We start from the raw sequence: 15,562 nt of genomic DNA, 5'->3' as shown, positions 1-15,562 counted from the left end.
CAAATTACATCATTTTCTCAAGGCCACCCAGTGCTTTTTGTTCTGTTTTCGTCTTTTTGGACTTTGCACGGCATTGATCTCTGGATACCCAGCCAGCTCAGCTCCATAGGTTTTATACAGTATTCTGATTTTGTTCTGTGAACCGCCCTGAGACATTCGGGTACTGTATAGGGAGCTGTATAAATTCAATAAATAAAAATAAATAAACAAATAAACTCCTCACCGCCCTCTCCTCCAAGCGCAAAGGACACCCTCCACTTTCGAGGATTCCTTTTTCGCGCACAATTCATTCTGTGGATTCCCGCTTTGATTCTAGAACGCTACACGTCATCGCAACGCCCAGCAGGGGTTAAATCGAAGCCCCGCCCCCGACAACTGTACAGCCCCCACCCCCACCCCCGCCGCTATCAACGAAAGCGGGACCGAAACTGAACTTAAGGTGGCGAAGGCGCATGTGCAAATCTTTCCTGCTGCAGAAGTGGCTAGGAAGTTTGCCGGAGGAGCATCAAACTTTTGCCGGGCTTCTGTTTCAGGTGCGGACCGAGCGAGCCTCCGGGATAGAGACGCGACCGTGGGATTCTAAGGTAGTGGGGGAGTCTCCCACACGCAGCCCCCAAATTCTGGGGAGATGCGATGGGGGAAAGTGATGGGAGAATTGGGATAGGCAGAGAAGGTGGGAGTAATTCAGGCTTACTACCGAGTAGACATGTCTAGGAATGTACTACCAGGCTGAAAAAAACCGGGGTGTCTGGTGGTAAGGGGGCAGAGGCGGTGGGCTGGCATAGGTGTGGGGCATAGGAGCCAATTCCTGGGGGCTGCCCCCCATGAAATATTTGAGGGGTCCGGGCCCCTAAAGCTGTGTGTGTGTGCCAAGTCTTGCAACCTGCCCCACCCCCAATATTTTATTCAAGTTGGCACCCCTGGTGTGTGTGTTTGGGGGCGGGGAATGGCTGGTGCTTCTATGGATCGGACAGGAATGATATTATTGGTTTATTTTTATTTATTTCATTAAAATTATATGCTGCTTGAGTGGGGGAAAACCCCAAGACACCGGTTGAGGTTAGCAAGGGCAGGGATTGCAACCTGGCTTTAAAGAAAGTGTTAGGTGGAGGAGGAAGAAGAACACCTGTTTTTGCTGGAGTGAGGTACTTTCCCATAGGATGTACCAACGGAGACAACAGCTTGTTTACCATACTTGGCTTACTTAGCTTGAAATGTCTGGGGTTATTTTGTGCTCTGCAGTGGCATGATTTGGGTCTGGATTGCATGGGTTAAATCCGGGGGGGCTGGCTGGTGAATAGATTGCCTTGTGTTTGAGCAGGCAGCTGAAATGGAAGCCTCTGAAATAAATCATATGATTCCAGTGGGGATAGAAGAACGTGAACGAAAGGTCCTTGGTGTATATACAGTGATACCTCGGGTTAAGTACTTTATTTTTTATTAAATTTTTACAAAAATTTCTTTTACAAATTATTCAAGCATAGCCATATTCACCAATTTACAAATTTTTGACTTCCACCAGCTCCTCCCACAATCCTCATATTTTATATTTGTTACGCATTTCCTTTATAATATATTGCCAGTTAGAATATCCTTTCATATCATTTTTGTTTTACAATACCCTTTAACATCACAAAGCCTCTTTAAAACCGACTAGCGTTGTCTGTTCGTCACAGATATTTTCCAGATAAATCGTAAACTTTCTCCAGTCCTCAGTGAACTTGTGATCTTTCTGGTATCTAATTTTCCCAGTCATTTTGTCCAATTCTGCAAAGTCCATAAGTTTCAGTCTCCACTCTTCCACTGTCGGTAATTCCTCTTGTTTCCATTTTTGGGCCATTAAGATTCTTGCCGCAGTCACTGCATATTGGAAAAGTTTGTAGTCACTTCTGTTAATCTCTCTTCCTGTAATTCCTAACAAAAAAGCTTCTGGTACCTCAGGTTAAGTACTTAATTCGTTCTGGAGGTCCATTCTTAAGCTGAAACTGTTCTTAACCTGAAGCACCACTTTAGCTAATGGGGCCTCCTGCTGCTGCCACACGATTTCTGTTCTCATCCTGAAGCAAAGTTCTCACCCTGAAGCACTATTTCTGGGTTAGCGGAGTCTGTAACCTGAAGCATATGTAACCCGAGGTACCACTGTACAAAGGATATGTGTTTGGGGGGAGGGGGAGGGGAGGTATGGCAATCAATAATATGAATGAAAAGGAGCAGGATAGAAGGGGCTGTGAGAAAAAGGGAGGGAAGGCTAATGTGTTGTTGTTCTTTTTCTTCCAGGGCTGCTGGTAGGTGTGGCAAGAAACCTGTCTCCTCTCTTTGAACGCCAGCCTATCTTTGCAGCACTATAGACTCATGGCAGGGAGCCCGCTGCCGCCAAAAAGGCAGGTGGAAGAAGAGACCCGGAGGGTGCTGGAAGCATTCCTGCAAAGGGTGCTAAGAAATGGAGAGGTGGAGTCCCTAGGTCACGTGGGCGGGAGTTATTATGATCCTACAAGTTACATGCACAGGTAAAGGAGTCTTCGGAGGAGCGATGTTATGGTTCAGCTTGGAGGAAGTGAAATGTGGAAAATTCAGGGGCGAGTCAAGGCAGAGGTTCTGGGTTTCCTGGAAGGGGACAAGACCTTCTGTTGTGTCCAAGAATCAAGGCAGCAGAAGTGAATCACAAACACTTTTTTTTTCTAAAAGAAGTCGCAGCCACATCAATATGGATCACACACGCCAAGAGTTAGCAATTCCCCATAGTTACTCCCCATCTCTGAAAATTTATTATTCCAAAAACGAAACCTTCATCTGGTTGTAAATATTAAGATTATACAGTGGTACCTTGGGTTACATATGCTTCAGGTTACATACGCTTCAGGTTACAGACTCCGCTAAACCAGAAATAGTACCTCAGGTTAAGAACTTTGCTTCAGGATGAGAACAGAAATCGTGCTCCGGCGGCACAGTGGCAGCAGCGGGAGACCCCATTAGCTAAAGTGGTGCTTCAGGTTAAGAACAGTTTCAGGTTAAGAACTGACCTCCGGAATGAATTAAGTACTTAACCTGAGGTACCACTGTACCAGCAAGAATGAGTCTTTCTGTAAAAAAAAAAAATGAATGTTACTCCCAGCTGTCTTAAAACAAGGCTTAAAAGAAAACTCCATACTAAACTACCATATCTTCCGGTGTCAGATTCTGAGGTGGGATCTGGGCTGCATTCCTGGGAGAAACGATTATATTGAATTCTCCTGGGCGGGAGAGATCTGGGAAGAAAGTTGTGGTTTTCAATCTGGGAGGTAAGAAAAGTGGGAGCTAGAATAAAACATGATATATCACATTCAAAAGCTCTTTTTTTGGGTCACCTTTGAGGTAAGGCAGGTGGTGTCTTGAGGTCAAGGCTGGCCCAGGACTGTTTGTTCTTTAGCAAAATGCCCTGGCCTAACCCTGGCTTCAAGACACCACTTGCCTCAGGTACTTAATAAACATCGCGTGTTTCCTCCCTATACCATAGGTATGAAAAGATTTCAAAACTTTAAAAAGAACAAGTCTACGGCAAATGGACTATACAATAATGACCAAACCATTTTATGTGGCTTCGCAACACTGAAATTCAGACACTGCGCACCAATGTAGTCTGCCCCAAACCATAATATCTTGATTATGAAGACTGTTTACAGTGGAGACGTTTCATGTTCCCATTTACAAAATCTTCTGTGGCATTTGGCTTCTTTTTGTGTGTGGGCTAAGAGAGTAAAATTAATATCATAATATTATGCTGATGCAGACTTCCGTAGTTTTAGGTTGTTCTGCAGTACAGTGACTCTCAGCTTTCACCTTTTGTACGAAAGATCCCATGCTGTGTATCTTTATGACTAGAGCGGAAACATTTTTTCTGTCTGAGGAAAATGGCAAGATGGCGGTGGACCCGTCCAATCCAAATGCAGATAGTGAGTGGACTGACAGTTGAAACTTACTTCACTGGTGATGGGACAGCATCCCTCTGCTGTATCTGAGGGGTAGCAGGCTAATTTAGGGGCTCATGTGACACACACACTTCTCTCTTTCAACATTTAGCTGCTACTCTCTGCTCCTCAGAATGTGCCGCCAGAGGTGACTGTCTCACTCTGTCTAATGGTAGGGCCAGCCTTACTTGAAGTAGGACCTTTTCAGTGTTGGCACCCTATCCTTGAAATCCCTCTGCTTGAAGAGTCCTCTGTGGTGCCAACTTAGTTCTCTTTTCAATACCAAAGGAACACATTTTTATTTGCTAGATAAAACTTCTAGATGCTGTCAATATGTTTTTTATCTTACTGCTATTTATTTTTTGTTGGGGGCGGGGAAATAATATAGCTGCTGCTGCTGCCGTTCTTATTGCTTTGCTGTTTCAATGTGTAGACTTAACTGCTTTAGTTTAATTGTTAGCTATCCTGGAAAACACATGTTGGCAAGGAAATAAATATATGAAAAAAAAGAAAGTACTCGGTGGTGGTGGGTCAAAGGTCCAAAGCTAGAGTCCTGGATCCAATTACCTTGGAGTAAATCCCATTGAACAAAGTGGGATTTACTTCTGAGTAGATGTGCTTAAGATACCACATTTTCTTTCTCTCTATAATTTTTTTATTTGATTTTGAAAAGTATAAACATGCAATAAAAAAACAGTTCCGAATCCAAATATCGAGGTTACTCTGAATCTCCTGACTTCCCCCCATCCCTTCCATGGGTCCCAACGGTATTGTTTACAACTGCATATCAATACTTATCCAAATTTTTAATCCTTCTAAATTATCTATACAGTGGTGCCTCGCAAGACGAAAAGAACCCGTTCCGCGAGTCTCTTCGTCTAGCGGTTTTTTCGTCTTGCGAAGCAAGTCCATTGACGGCTTAGCGGATTAGCGCTATTAGCGGTTTAGTGGCTTTTAGCGGCTTATAGCGGCTTATCGGATAAGTGGCTTAGTGGCTTAGAAAAAGGGGGGGAGGGGAAAAACCCCGCAGGAACTCGCAAGACATTTTCGTCTTGCGAAGCAAGCCCATAGGAAATTCGTTTTGCGAAGCACCTCCAAAACGGAAAACTCTTTCGTCTAGCGAGTTTTCCGTCTTGCGAGGCATTCGTCTTGCGGGGCACCACTGTACTTTCCATTTCTTTACAAGTGTGGTTAAAATCCAGCTAATGTTTTAACCTGCTTACAGTGGTCTTGTAGATAAATTATAAACTTTTCCCATTTCTTATTAAAGTTTTTGTCTTCTTGATTTCTGAGCTTCCCAGCTAATTTTGCCATTAACTTGCCGTTCTTCTCTGGTTGGGGTAGTTTCTTCCTTCCATCTCTGGGCTAGCAGCATCCGTGTGGCTGTTGTCACATACATAAACAATCTTTTCTAGTCCTTTGGTATCTAGGTACCTATAATTCCTAGTAAAAAGGCTTCTGGTTTTTTAACAAAAGTTATTTTAAACATTTTTTTTCATTTCATCGTATATCATCTCCCAGAATTTTTTCATTACTTTACATGTCCACTACATAGGATAAAAGGTACCTTCTTTTTCTTTACATTTTCAGCAAATATTTGAACTTGTTCTGTACATTTTTGCTAACCTGACAGGTGTCAGATGCCACCTATACATCATTTTCATCTAATTCCCTTTCAGTGAACAACATGCCGTGAATTTCAATTGTTTTCCACAGCCTCTCCCAATCTGCCATTTTCATATTATGTCTCAAGTCTTTTGCCCGTTGTTTCATTACAGATTTAACCTGTTCATTTTTTGTACACTGCTCTGAGAGCCAATTATACATTTTAAAATACCACGTTTTCTTTTCTTTTCTTTAAATATTTTTATTAGGAATTTAAACAGAACATATTATCTTACAACATATCATCCTTAATTCCCCCCTATAAAACAATTCTCTCTCCCCCCCCCCAACTTCCTTCAGTTCCCATCTCTGGTTTCTCTGTAAATGCTATTCTCTGCATGTTACAAAATTGTATAAATCCTTAATTTATCTAACTGATTATTATCAATAAAAAGTTTGTGAGTGTTTCTTCAAAACCTGCCAAGGAGTCCAGTTCACTTTGTTGCTTCTTTAAATACTTTGTAAAAGGTTCCCATTCATCTTTAAAGTCACAGTTATCCTTGTCCCGTAGTTTATGTGTCAATTTTGCCGATTCTGCATAGTCCATCAGTTTCTCTTGCCATAATTCTTTAGTCGGGGTTTCTTCGTTCTTCCATCCTTTTGCTATTAAAACTCTCGCCATAATACCACGTTTTCTATCGCTGTTCACTCCCCACAGCTCCCCAACAGAACACTTCCAGGATTGTCCAGCCTGGAGCTCTGCCCATGAGGAAAATAACTGTGCCGACGAAAAAAAGCATAGCTTCCGCACCAGCATCAAGCGTCTACTGCAGCGGCGGCCTAGTCCGCGAACCCCGCCGGACAACGTGCCGCCTTCTATGGGCTCCTTAAAGAGGTCCAAGGCAGGAGGGGAGGTTGGGGAAGGCGGCCGCCAGAAGCGCTCCTTCTCCCTCAAGAACATCCTGCGGAAAAAGGGATCTTCCTTGGGGGAGACGACAAGCCCCGGTGGGACTCTCCAGCGCCCGGACTCCCTGCCTGTTGTCAACTGCTACTGTCGGAAACATCCATCGGAGCAACGGGTGCCCCAAGGGAGTGGTAAGGAAATGCTACCTCTCTGGCCTTCATTTCTTTATCTAGATTCCTTCTTGCTTCAGAGACAGAGGTCCTGGCTCCATGCCTCACCCAGTTATAAACATTTTTAAAGGGGTTGTGCCTTGGACTTCTTGAAGGAAGGGTAAAGTGGTGTTTCCGCTTGCCAAAGTCCACATTGAGCAAAGATTTGATTCTGGGATGTCGAGCCTTCAAGTCCAGAGGTAGTCAGAACGAAATTGCTTTCTCTTGCTATTTGAAGCTGTGCTAGTTAGTTAGTTTGTTTGTTTGTTTGGGAAAAAAACAGACAAAAGCTCCCTCTTTATTGCCTATTTGTGGGTAGCGCCACCAAACCTAGTGGAACTTGCTTCGAATGAGTCTTTAATGAGCGGAATCGCTGTACCGCTGGGCTCCTAATTTCCAAAGCTGATCCAGTAAGATACTATGAAATCAATGATATCAAAAATTGTAGAGAGATCAAGGGAAATTAACAGGTTTGCAGTCCTCCGCTCCCTCTCCCAATAAATATCCCTGGTCAGGGCAACCCAGGCTGATTTGGTCTCAGAACCAGGCCTGGAACCAGACTGGAATGGGTTCAGATAATCAATTTTATCCAAGAGCATTTGAAGCTGAGCAGCCAACCCCCCTTTTGAGCAGCTTCCCTAAAAAGTGGGTAGGTAGCAGTTGTCATAATAATCATAATTTTATTATTTGTACCCTGCCCCAGTCACTCTGGGCGGTTTCTCGCATATGCAAAAACATCATTAAGCATTAAAAACTTCCCTATACAGGGCTGCCTTCAGATGTCTTCTAAAGGCTGTATAATTACTTATCTCCTTGATATCTGGTGGGAGGGGATTCCACAGGAAGGGCGCCACTACCGAGAAGGCCCTGTGCCTGGTTTCCTGTAACTTCATTTCTTGCAATGAGGGAACCGCCAAAAGGCCCTCAGCGCTGGACCTCAGTGTCCGCATTGCACAATGGGAGTCATACACTTCCAGGTCCAGTGTGGGTTTTTTGTCAAATGCCCACGGGGGGGGGGGTCTGTGGGTGAGAACTGACTTGCCTTTCTTTTTCTGCCTGTTGAAGACTCCTGTGCAACTCAGAAGCTTGCCTATCCTTTCACCAACAGAAGTTAGCCTTGTTGCAGATACAGTGGTACCTCGGGTTAAGTATTTAATTCGTTCTGGAGGTCCGTTCTTAACCTGAAACTGTTCTTAACCTGAAGCACCGCTTTAGCTAATGGGGCCTCCTGCTGCCGCCGCGCCACCAGAACACAATTTCTGTTCTCATCCTGAAGCAAAGTTCTTAACCCGAGGTACTATTTCTGGGTTGGTGGAGTCTGTAACCTGATGCGTATGTAACCTGAGGTACCACTGTAATCAGCTTTTGCTAGCACGTCACATAAGCTATCCTTTCTCGCCTTGCTAACCGGTGGCTCTCTCTGCAGTGCAGAATGTGGCTTTCCTTTGCTCCTTAACAGCTTTCTGTTCTTTTGTTGCAGGTGGTGAGGCTGAGAATGCTGAGTTGTATACCTTGGTGGCCCAGAAACTGGACCACTTGGTCAAGCAGCAACAGCTGACCAGCCCTTTGGTGGCCAAAAGCTTGCCTTTTCCCACAGATGAAATCAGCATACTCCCCACGGGCGGCACGTTACCCAGCACTCCAGGTATGGGATTGAGTTTCTTGTGGTTGTAGCCTTCACCGTTGGGTAATAGAGATTGCATCTTAATCCCTTCTTCTTTCCTGGCCAAATATGTCATAAGAATTAGCACCTACAAGCATCCTATTAGATTGTGCAATGCTCCCTGTGTTGCTGCAACACGGGGAGGGCGAGGAAGGAAGTAACAAGGGGAATCCATTGGGGTGGATTTGATTTAAATCAAATCGATTTAAATCACAATTTAAATCACTAGTCAGTAAGACTTGATTGAAATCATTTTTTACAGAAAGACTCATTCTTGCTGGCATAATCTTAATATTTACAACCAGATGAAGGTTTCGTTTTTGGACTAATACATTTTCAGGAGTAGTTTTTACAGTTATATCAAAAATTACTGATTTGGTTATACCATTAGAAATACAAAGACACGTAATTATGAAATTGTTTATATTTGGACAACTTTTCTGCTGTACTTTATTAGAAGGAGAAAAATAATCATTTCTTTAATAACAATTTATTTAACTAAAACAATAACGTTATAGTATATGTATCTATGTTTGTTAACTGATGTGGTTAAACGATTTTTTTAAAAAAACACACCTTAGACTGAGTTTTAGCACACATGAAAAACTTAAAACAAATCCTTATTTCCTGATGAATAGCCTTTGGACTATAATGTAACTTAAATAGAAAACTATCTTTAGAAAGATTTCTCCTCCAAAAGCATTGTATTTTAAAAGTCCGATTTAAATAAAAAAATCCGATTTAAGTCTAAAACATCCAATTTAAATTTTAAAAAAAATATTTTTATTGTTAAAAAATCATTGATTTTTATTCACCCTGGAATCCATAGTTAGGTCCCACCACTTCAGAGAGGCTCCAATGAATAATGATGCTCCAAATACATTATCTAGGCCCAAAGCCATCTTCGGATCCTTTCCTTTCTGTGTTTTGTCACGCCCACGTTGCATCTCTGAATTGGACTGGTTTTTTCTGCTCACAGTTATTTCGGAGGAGCTGCCAGGAGACTTGGAGGAGAAACAGAAAGAGCAAATCCTCCAGAAACTGGTTGCCCTTCTGGAAGAGAAGGCCGGAATCATCAATAAGGAGGTATAAGACAGGCCTGTGACAAAACTGTTGCAATGTGGAATGTTCCTGTCTGCTAGCCCGGCCCTTTTTCAGGATATGCCGTTCTATTCTGCTCCTTTGCCTTGCATCCCAGTTTTCTTCCTGCAACTCTAAAGAATTACCCAAAATTTTGTGGTCACTGAACCCTCATTAGGCTTTTTGGAGAATTCCCCCCTCCTTCAGGCTTTTTCCTAAACTTTTTTTGTACATCTACAAATCTTGGGGTTTCCCCAAGCCTGCTGATATTGCCCTCTTAATAATGGATGGCTACTGAAAGACCAAAAGGGACGTGGGTGGCGCTGTGGGTTAAACCACAGAGCCTAGGACTTGCCGATCAGAAGGTCGGCGGTTCAAATCCCTGCGATGGGGTGAGCTCCCATTGTTTGGTCTCAGCTCCTGTCCACCTAGCAGTTTGAAAGCACATCAAAGTGCAAGTAGATAAATAGGTACCGCTCCAGTGGGAAGTTAAACGGCGTTTCCGTGCGGTGCTCTGGTTCGCCAGAAGCGGCTTAGTCATGCTGGTCACATGACCCGGAAGCTGTACGCCGTCTCCCTTGGCCAATAAAGCAAGATGAGCGCTGCAACCCCAGAGTCGGTCATGACTGGACCTAATGGTCAGAGGTCCCTTTACCTTACTGAAAGACCAGCACTTAGAGAGGAAGCTTGCTATTATTTTATAAGGTTAGCAAGTGAAAGCAAGTGTTGTCCCTGCTCTCTACTTACCTATTAGCATACCTTCTTCCTCTTCTTCCAAGCAAACTCACCCCTTGTGTTTTCTCCCCATCCTCTTCCCATGTTTACTTAGAGGTGTGTTTTGGGCTTACTATTAAGTTAAGTATGCATAAGATTGCAGCCTAGGAATCATCCTGTTGTTATATGTAGCACTGTGGGTTAAACCACTGAGCCTCTTGGGCTTGCTGACCAGAAGGTCGGCGGTTCGATTCCCTGCGACAGAGTGAGCTCCCGTTGCTTTGTCCCAGCTTTTGCCAACCTAGCAGTTCAAAAGCACACCAGTGCAAGTAGATAAACAGGTACTGCCATGGTGGGAAGGTAAACGCCATTTCCGTGCACTCTGGCTTCCGTCACTGTGTTCTGTTGCAGCAGAAGTGGTTTAGTCATGGTGGCCACATGACCCGGAAAGCTGTCTGTGGACAAACACTGGCTCCTTTTGCAAGGCCTGAAGTGAGATGAGTGTCACACCCCCTAGTCACCTTTGAGTGGACTTCACCGTCCAGGGGTCCTTTACCTTACCTAAGGCGAAGACATTGAAGCTGCAATCGCCTAGGCACACTTACTCGGGAATAAGACCCACTGAACATCATAGCCACAGGCTTCTGGGTAGCCACAGTTCAAATAGCTCTGCACATGCCTTTTTCATTGCTATCTTTATACGCCCCAGTCTGCTTTTGCAAAGCTTCTCTTGCTCACATTGTTGAGCTAAACTTTTATTTACCAGTTTGCAAAGGAGCTGTGTTGTTGCAATTTTGTCAATGCCCCTTCTTAGAATGTGCCACCCAGAACTGATAGCCAGCAGAATTGTTGTCTCCTGTCCCTTCTGCCTGTCATATGCACAGCTGCCCTGACGGCATTGATTCCTAAGAAAACGGGGCAGGCTATGGGTCTAGCCAAAGGCGCAGTAGGGGGGCAGCTGCCCCCCAAATCAATACAAATCTGCAGTTCTGTCTCTCCTACCAAAAGCCTGCCCGCCCCCAGCAAAAAAACCTGGCTACACCAATGGGGCAGGCTAGTTCTTCCTTTTCCACTCAAGGCATTTACAAAAACTATCTGGGTCTGGAAATAGCTCAAATGTCCCTGCTTGTACCTCTGTAAGGAAAACCACCTCCCACTTTACAGTGGTACCTCAGATTACATACGCTTCAGGTTACATACGCTTCAGGTTACAGACTCCGCTAACCCAGAAATAGTGCTTCAGGTTAAGAACTTTGCTTCAGGATGAGAACAGAAATCGTGCTCCGGCGGCGCAGCGGCAGCAGGAGGCCCCATTAGCTAAAGTGGTGCTTCAGGTTAAGAACAGTTTCAGGTTAAGAACGGACCTCCAGAACGAATTAAGTACTTTAACCCGAGGTATCACTGTATTTGGCTTTTCAATGGGTGGGCATCTCGCAAGTAGCACATGAAATTTTGAAAAGTAGCAAAAATGCAAATCAGCCCTAAGGCGGGCCTGCGCACCTTATCTAAGCACCTTATTGGTGCTCAATGAATGCTTAGGAGCCTCTTTCTGATTGGAATTCGCAGCTGTCCTTCAGGCGAGTCACTCAGGCAACGCTTAATGTTTCTTCCCCCTTTCTGTGATTGGCAGATTGAGGCCGACCCATTGCTACGCAACACCTTATCCCGCTTGTCCTACCGCAGCTTTTCTCGCCTGGCCGAGGCCTTCACCTCACGTGCCCCCCCTGGTCTCCCCAGCCCCCAGTTGGCTAAGCTGGCCCTCACCATGGAGCTCACGCGAAAAGTGGCTGGTATCAACAGCCATGCAGTGCACACCCTCATGGGCTACAGTCTCCAGTATATGGACATGTTTGTGCCCTGGCTACAGCAGCAAGGGGGCTGGGTAAGTGTCATGGCATGTCTGGCTATGGATTCTTCATAGGTTGGGCTGGAGCCCCAGTTGATAGTGCATTAAAAAGTCGTAAACATTTTTAAAAAACAAAAGAAGAAGAAGATGGGACACGGGTGGTGCTGTGGGTTAAACCACTGAGCCTAGGACTTTCCGATGAGAAGGTCAACAGTTCAAATCCCCGCGACGGGTGAGCTCCCATTGCTCGGTCCCTGCTCCTGCCAACCTAGCAGTTCGAAAGCACGTCAAAGTGCAAATAGATAAATAGGTACCGCTCCAGCGGGAAGGTAAACGGCGTTTCTGTGTGCTGCTCTGGTTCGCCAGAAGCGGCTTAGTCATGCTGGCCACATGACCCGGAAGCTGTCTGCAGACAAATGCTGGCTCCCTCGGCCAATAAAGCAACATGAGCGCCGCAACCCCAGAGTCGGCCGCGACTGGACCTAATGTACAGGGGTCCCTTTACCTTTATCACTACCCGAAGGAGTCTCAAAGCGGCTAACATTCTCCTTTCCCTTCCTCCCCCACAACAATCACTCTGTGAGGTGAGTGGGGCTGAGAGACTTCAAGAAGTGTGACTAGCCCAAGGTCACCCAGCAGCTGCATGTGGAGGAGCGGAGACTCGAACCCAGTTCCCCAGATTACGAGTCTACAGCTCTTAACCACTACACCATGCTGGTAGTCCAAATGCTGTCCATAAGGCAACTTGAATCAAGACTGACAAGGGGTTCTGGGAAAATGCTTGGCTATGATCTCACCATAGGTGGCAAGATGTAGCTTTCTCTCACAAGAAGATGCACTTTGTAGCTTAGCCTTTTCCCTCTTTATCCTTCGGTTCCACATCTGTAAAATGGGACTAAGTGATCTACTGAACAGGAGCGTCACAAGTGTCCAGCATTATAATTATTATTTATTGAATTTATATACCGCCCTATACCCGGAGGTCTCAGGGCGGTTCACAGAATAAAATCAAAATATAAAACCACAAAATCCATAATCAAAATAAAAACAACAATCCAATAACTCCCCCCCCCAAAGAGCCACATTTTAAAAGGGTATAGGATGTCAATCTGATCCACCAAAGGCCTGGTTAAAAAGGAACGCTTTTGCCTGGTGCCTAAAGGTGTATCATGAAGGCGCCAGGCAAACTTCCCTGGGGAGAGCATTCCACAGACGGGGAGCCACTGCAGAGAAGGCCCCGTTCTCATGTTGCCACCCTTTGGACCACTGGAGGAGGAGGCACATGAAGGAGGGCCTCAGAAGATGATCTCAGGGTCTGAGAGCCTGCAAAGCACAATGGCCTGAGTGCGAGTTGAACCCCACTTACCTGGAAATAAGCCCCACTGAACTGAACAGGAATTACTTCTAAGTAGACATGGTTAGGATTGCAACTGTTCGTCGATCCAGCAGCAAGTAAGATCAGTACAGTACTTAAGATTGCTCCAACAGGCAACCTCTTCCAACAAAGCTTGGAGTATAACCAAGGCTTTCAATTCCTCTAGATCAGGTGCTCCCGCAATGTTCTGAACTACAGTTCCCATCAGCCCCAGCAAGCATGGCCAGAATTGATGGGAGTTGCAGCTCAGCAATATCTAGAGAGCCAATGGCTGCCTGTTTCTCCTTGGCTCTGCCCCACAATTGGAGAGCCTTAAATCTGTAGTCATTTGGCCTGGAGCCTATAGCTCTGTTGCCTCTCAGTCAGTTCTTGCCTTCTACACTGCCTGTGCTGGAGGGCAGGTACTAAGCAACACCATATAAAAGGGTCCAGTTCTGGCTGGCTATAAAAGGATGCTGTCTCTGGGGGTCCCAGTTTGTAGGTGTGAGGTGCTCCTGGCTGAGAAGTGTGATGGTTAGGTCTGGGCGATATGATGATAGATTGTTGAACACCGGTTTTAAATCCACATCATGATAACCAGTTCAAAATATTTGCCCTGATGATAAACTGCTCGAGGCCAGAGGAATGTTGGTCTGTTGCTCTGCCGGCTCAGCTTTCGCCTGCCTCCTCCAGGTGGCAGCAAACCATAGAGCAGGCGCAGACTGGGAAAATCCCTCTGGTTATGATGCGGCTTGCTCAACTAAGGCACAAAAAGGCTGAGGCCAGGCGATGTGGGAGGAAGAAGCAGCCGAGATGCATTCCAGACATGGCACTATATTAGCATATTGCGGTATTTAGCTGCTGATATATCACAATGCTGAAAACCAGATATCACACAGCCCTAGTAAAAAGATGCAAAATGCATTATAGTAAAGGCACTATGGAAACGACTGATGATTTTTCTTTCTTTCTCTGTAGGAGAGCATTGTGGCCCAGGAAGAGATATTTGATCTGCAGCTTGACTAGCCATTCTCCAGTACCATGAGCCAGTGCCACTGCTCTTAAAACTGTGATGAAGGAGTGAATATGCTCTTGAGACTTGCCTGGGCAAAGCTGACTAATGGGTGGGCTTGTTCTTTTTCCCCAAATTCTCCCTGGAAAGTCCCATCTTCTCTCTCCGGCAGGGAAATACCACTCAAGGAAAGTTATGTCCTTACAACAATGATCAGAATGTGACTTTTAAGCTAGCCCCGGGATCTAGAAATCCACACTAATAACTCCCAAACTTCTGGACTTGGAATAAATGGCAGAAATTGATTTTATTTATTTTTTTGCACTACTTGTTGCTGCTCTGTTCCTGTGGGATTTGGAGTCCTGTTTTTAAAACTTGGCAAAGGAAAATAAGGGTCAGAGAAAAATAAGATAGTTGAAATAAGTAGGCATTGGTAGGGAACAGAGGCTATAATTCAGATGCCGGTCATTGAAGACAAGGTTGCTGGAAATCCAAGGGTAGGGCCTTATAATTGGTGACTCCTTATCTTTGAAATGTTCTTCTAAAGAAAACTTACCTGGTTCTGACACTGTTATCTTTTCAGCACCAGGTGAAAACATTTTTTTTTAAAAAGAAGGATATTTAGATACTGTTTTTGTTCTGGTTTTGATATTTAATGTTATTGTTCTGCCGTTTTGTAATTATTTATTGTATTGGGGGGGTTGCTTGTTTTTTAAATTTTCTTGATTTGTGAGCTCCTCTGGGGGTTGAATAGTAGGATATACAAAATAAATAAATCCTATGCGAAACTTGTTCGCAGATCAGTTTGTATGAAAACTCAATGGCATCATCTTGCAAGACTGAGTTGCAAGGTTCTGAGAATAATGTAACCCTCAAACTCAGGGATTTGAGTATGTTTACCAGTAGCTTAACTGAAGTGTTTCAGTGACTGAGAAACACTCTATTTTTTTAAATAAAACTTTTCAATGAAAATACATATTTCAGTATCAAGTACTTTGGTTGGTGTCTGCATTTTTGTTTGCTTGGTGTTCCCTTTTCCCCCCTCAACCTTCTGCCATACCCATCTCTTTAAATAATTTGTTGCAGGTAGCATCCTGAATATGAACATCCACTGAGGAGGTGTCTCTCCCCCCCCCCCCGCCCACTACTCCTGCAGCAAAAGTCTTCATGCAAGCTCCTGCCTGCGTAACTCTGTCAGTGATCCTATACCCACTAACTCATTAGGACTTCC

The 15,562-nt window shown here is 44.6% G+C and overlaps 1 protein-coding gene across 2 annotated transcripts; it reads left to right on the top strand.

Moving 5' to 3' along the window:
• The first annotated feature begins 246 nt into the window (after positions 1 to 246).
• BCL2L12 (BCL2 like 12) lies at positions 247 to 15,307 on the top strand. Of its 2 annotated transcripts, none has more exons than XM_083709734.1 (7): positions 247 to 533; positions 2,278 to 2,507; positions 6,268 to 6,644; positions 8,143 to 8,307; positions 9,305 to 9,411; positions 11,750 to 12,001; positions 14,298 to 15,307. In XM_083709734.1, exons 2-7 carry the CDS (start codon positions 2,353 to 2,355, stop codon positions 14,343 to 14,345), a joined length of 1,104 nt encoding a protein of 367 aa, XP_083565860.1. In that variant the 5' UTR covers positions 247 to 533; positions 2,278 to 2,352; the 3' UTR covers positions 14,346 to 15,307. The 2 variants fall into 2 exon arrangements, with proteins under 2 accessions (XP_083565860.1, XP_083565859.1); XM_083709733.1 differs by having other exon boundaries at positions 382 to 584.
• The last annotated feature ends 255 nt before the right edge of the window (positions 15,308 to 15,562 follow it).

This window comes from Podarcis gaigeae, assembly GCF_964106915.1.
Source record: "Podarcis gaigeae genome assembly, chromosome: 13".
Classification (NCBI taxonomy): domain Eukaryota; kingdom Metazoa; phylum Chordata; class Lepidosauria; order Squamata; family Lacertidae; genus Podarcis; species Podarcis gaigeae.
This window is presented reverse-complemented; position numbering and strand designations above follow the sequence as displayed.

Coding starts and splice junctions, on each gene's coding strand:
- BCL2L12 (XM_083709734.1), top strand. CDS start 2,353: ATGGCAGGGAGCCCGCTGCCGCCAAAAAGGCAGGTGGAAGAAGAGACC. Junction 6,645..8,142: donor ACGGGTGCCCCAAGGGAGTG/GTAAGGAAATGC, acceptor CTTTTGTTGCAG/GTGGTGAGGCTGAGAATGCT. Junction 9,412..11,749: donor CCGGAATCATCAATAAGGAG/GTATAAGACAGG, acceptor TGTGATTGGCAG/ATTGAGGCCGACCCATTGCT.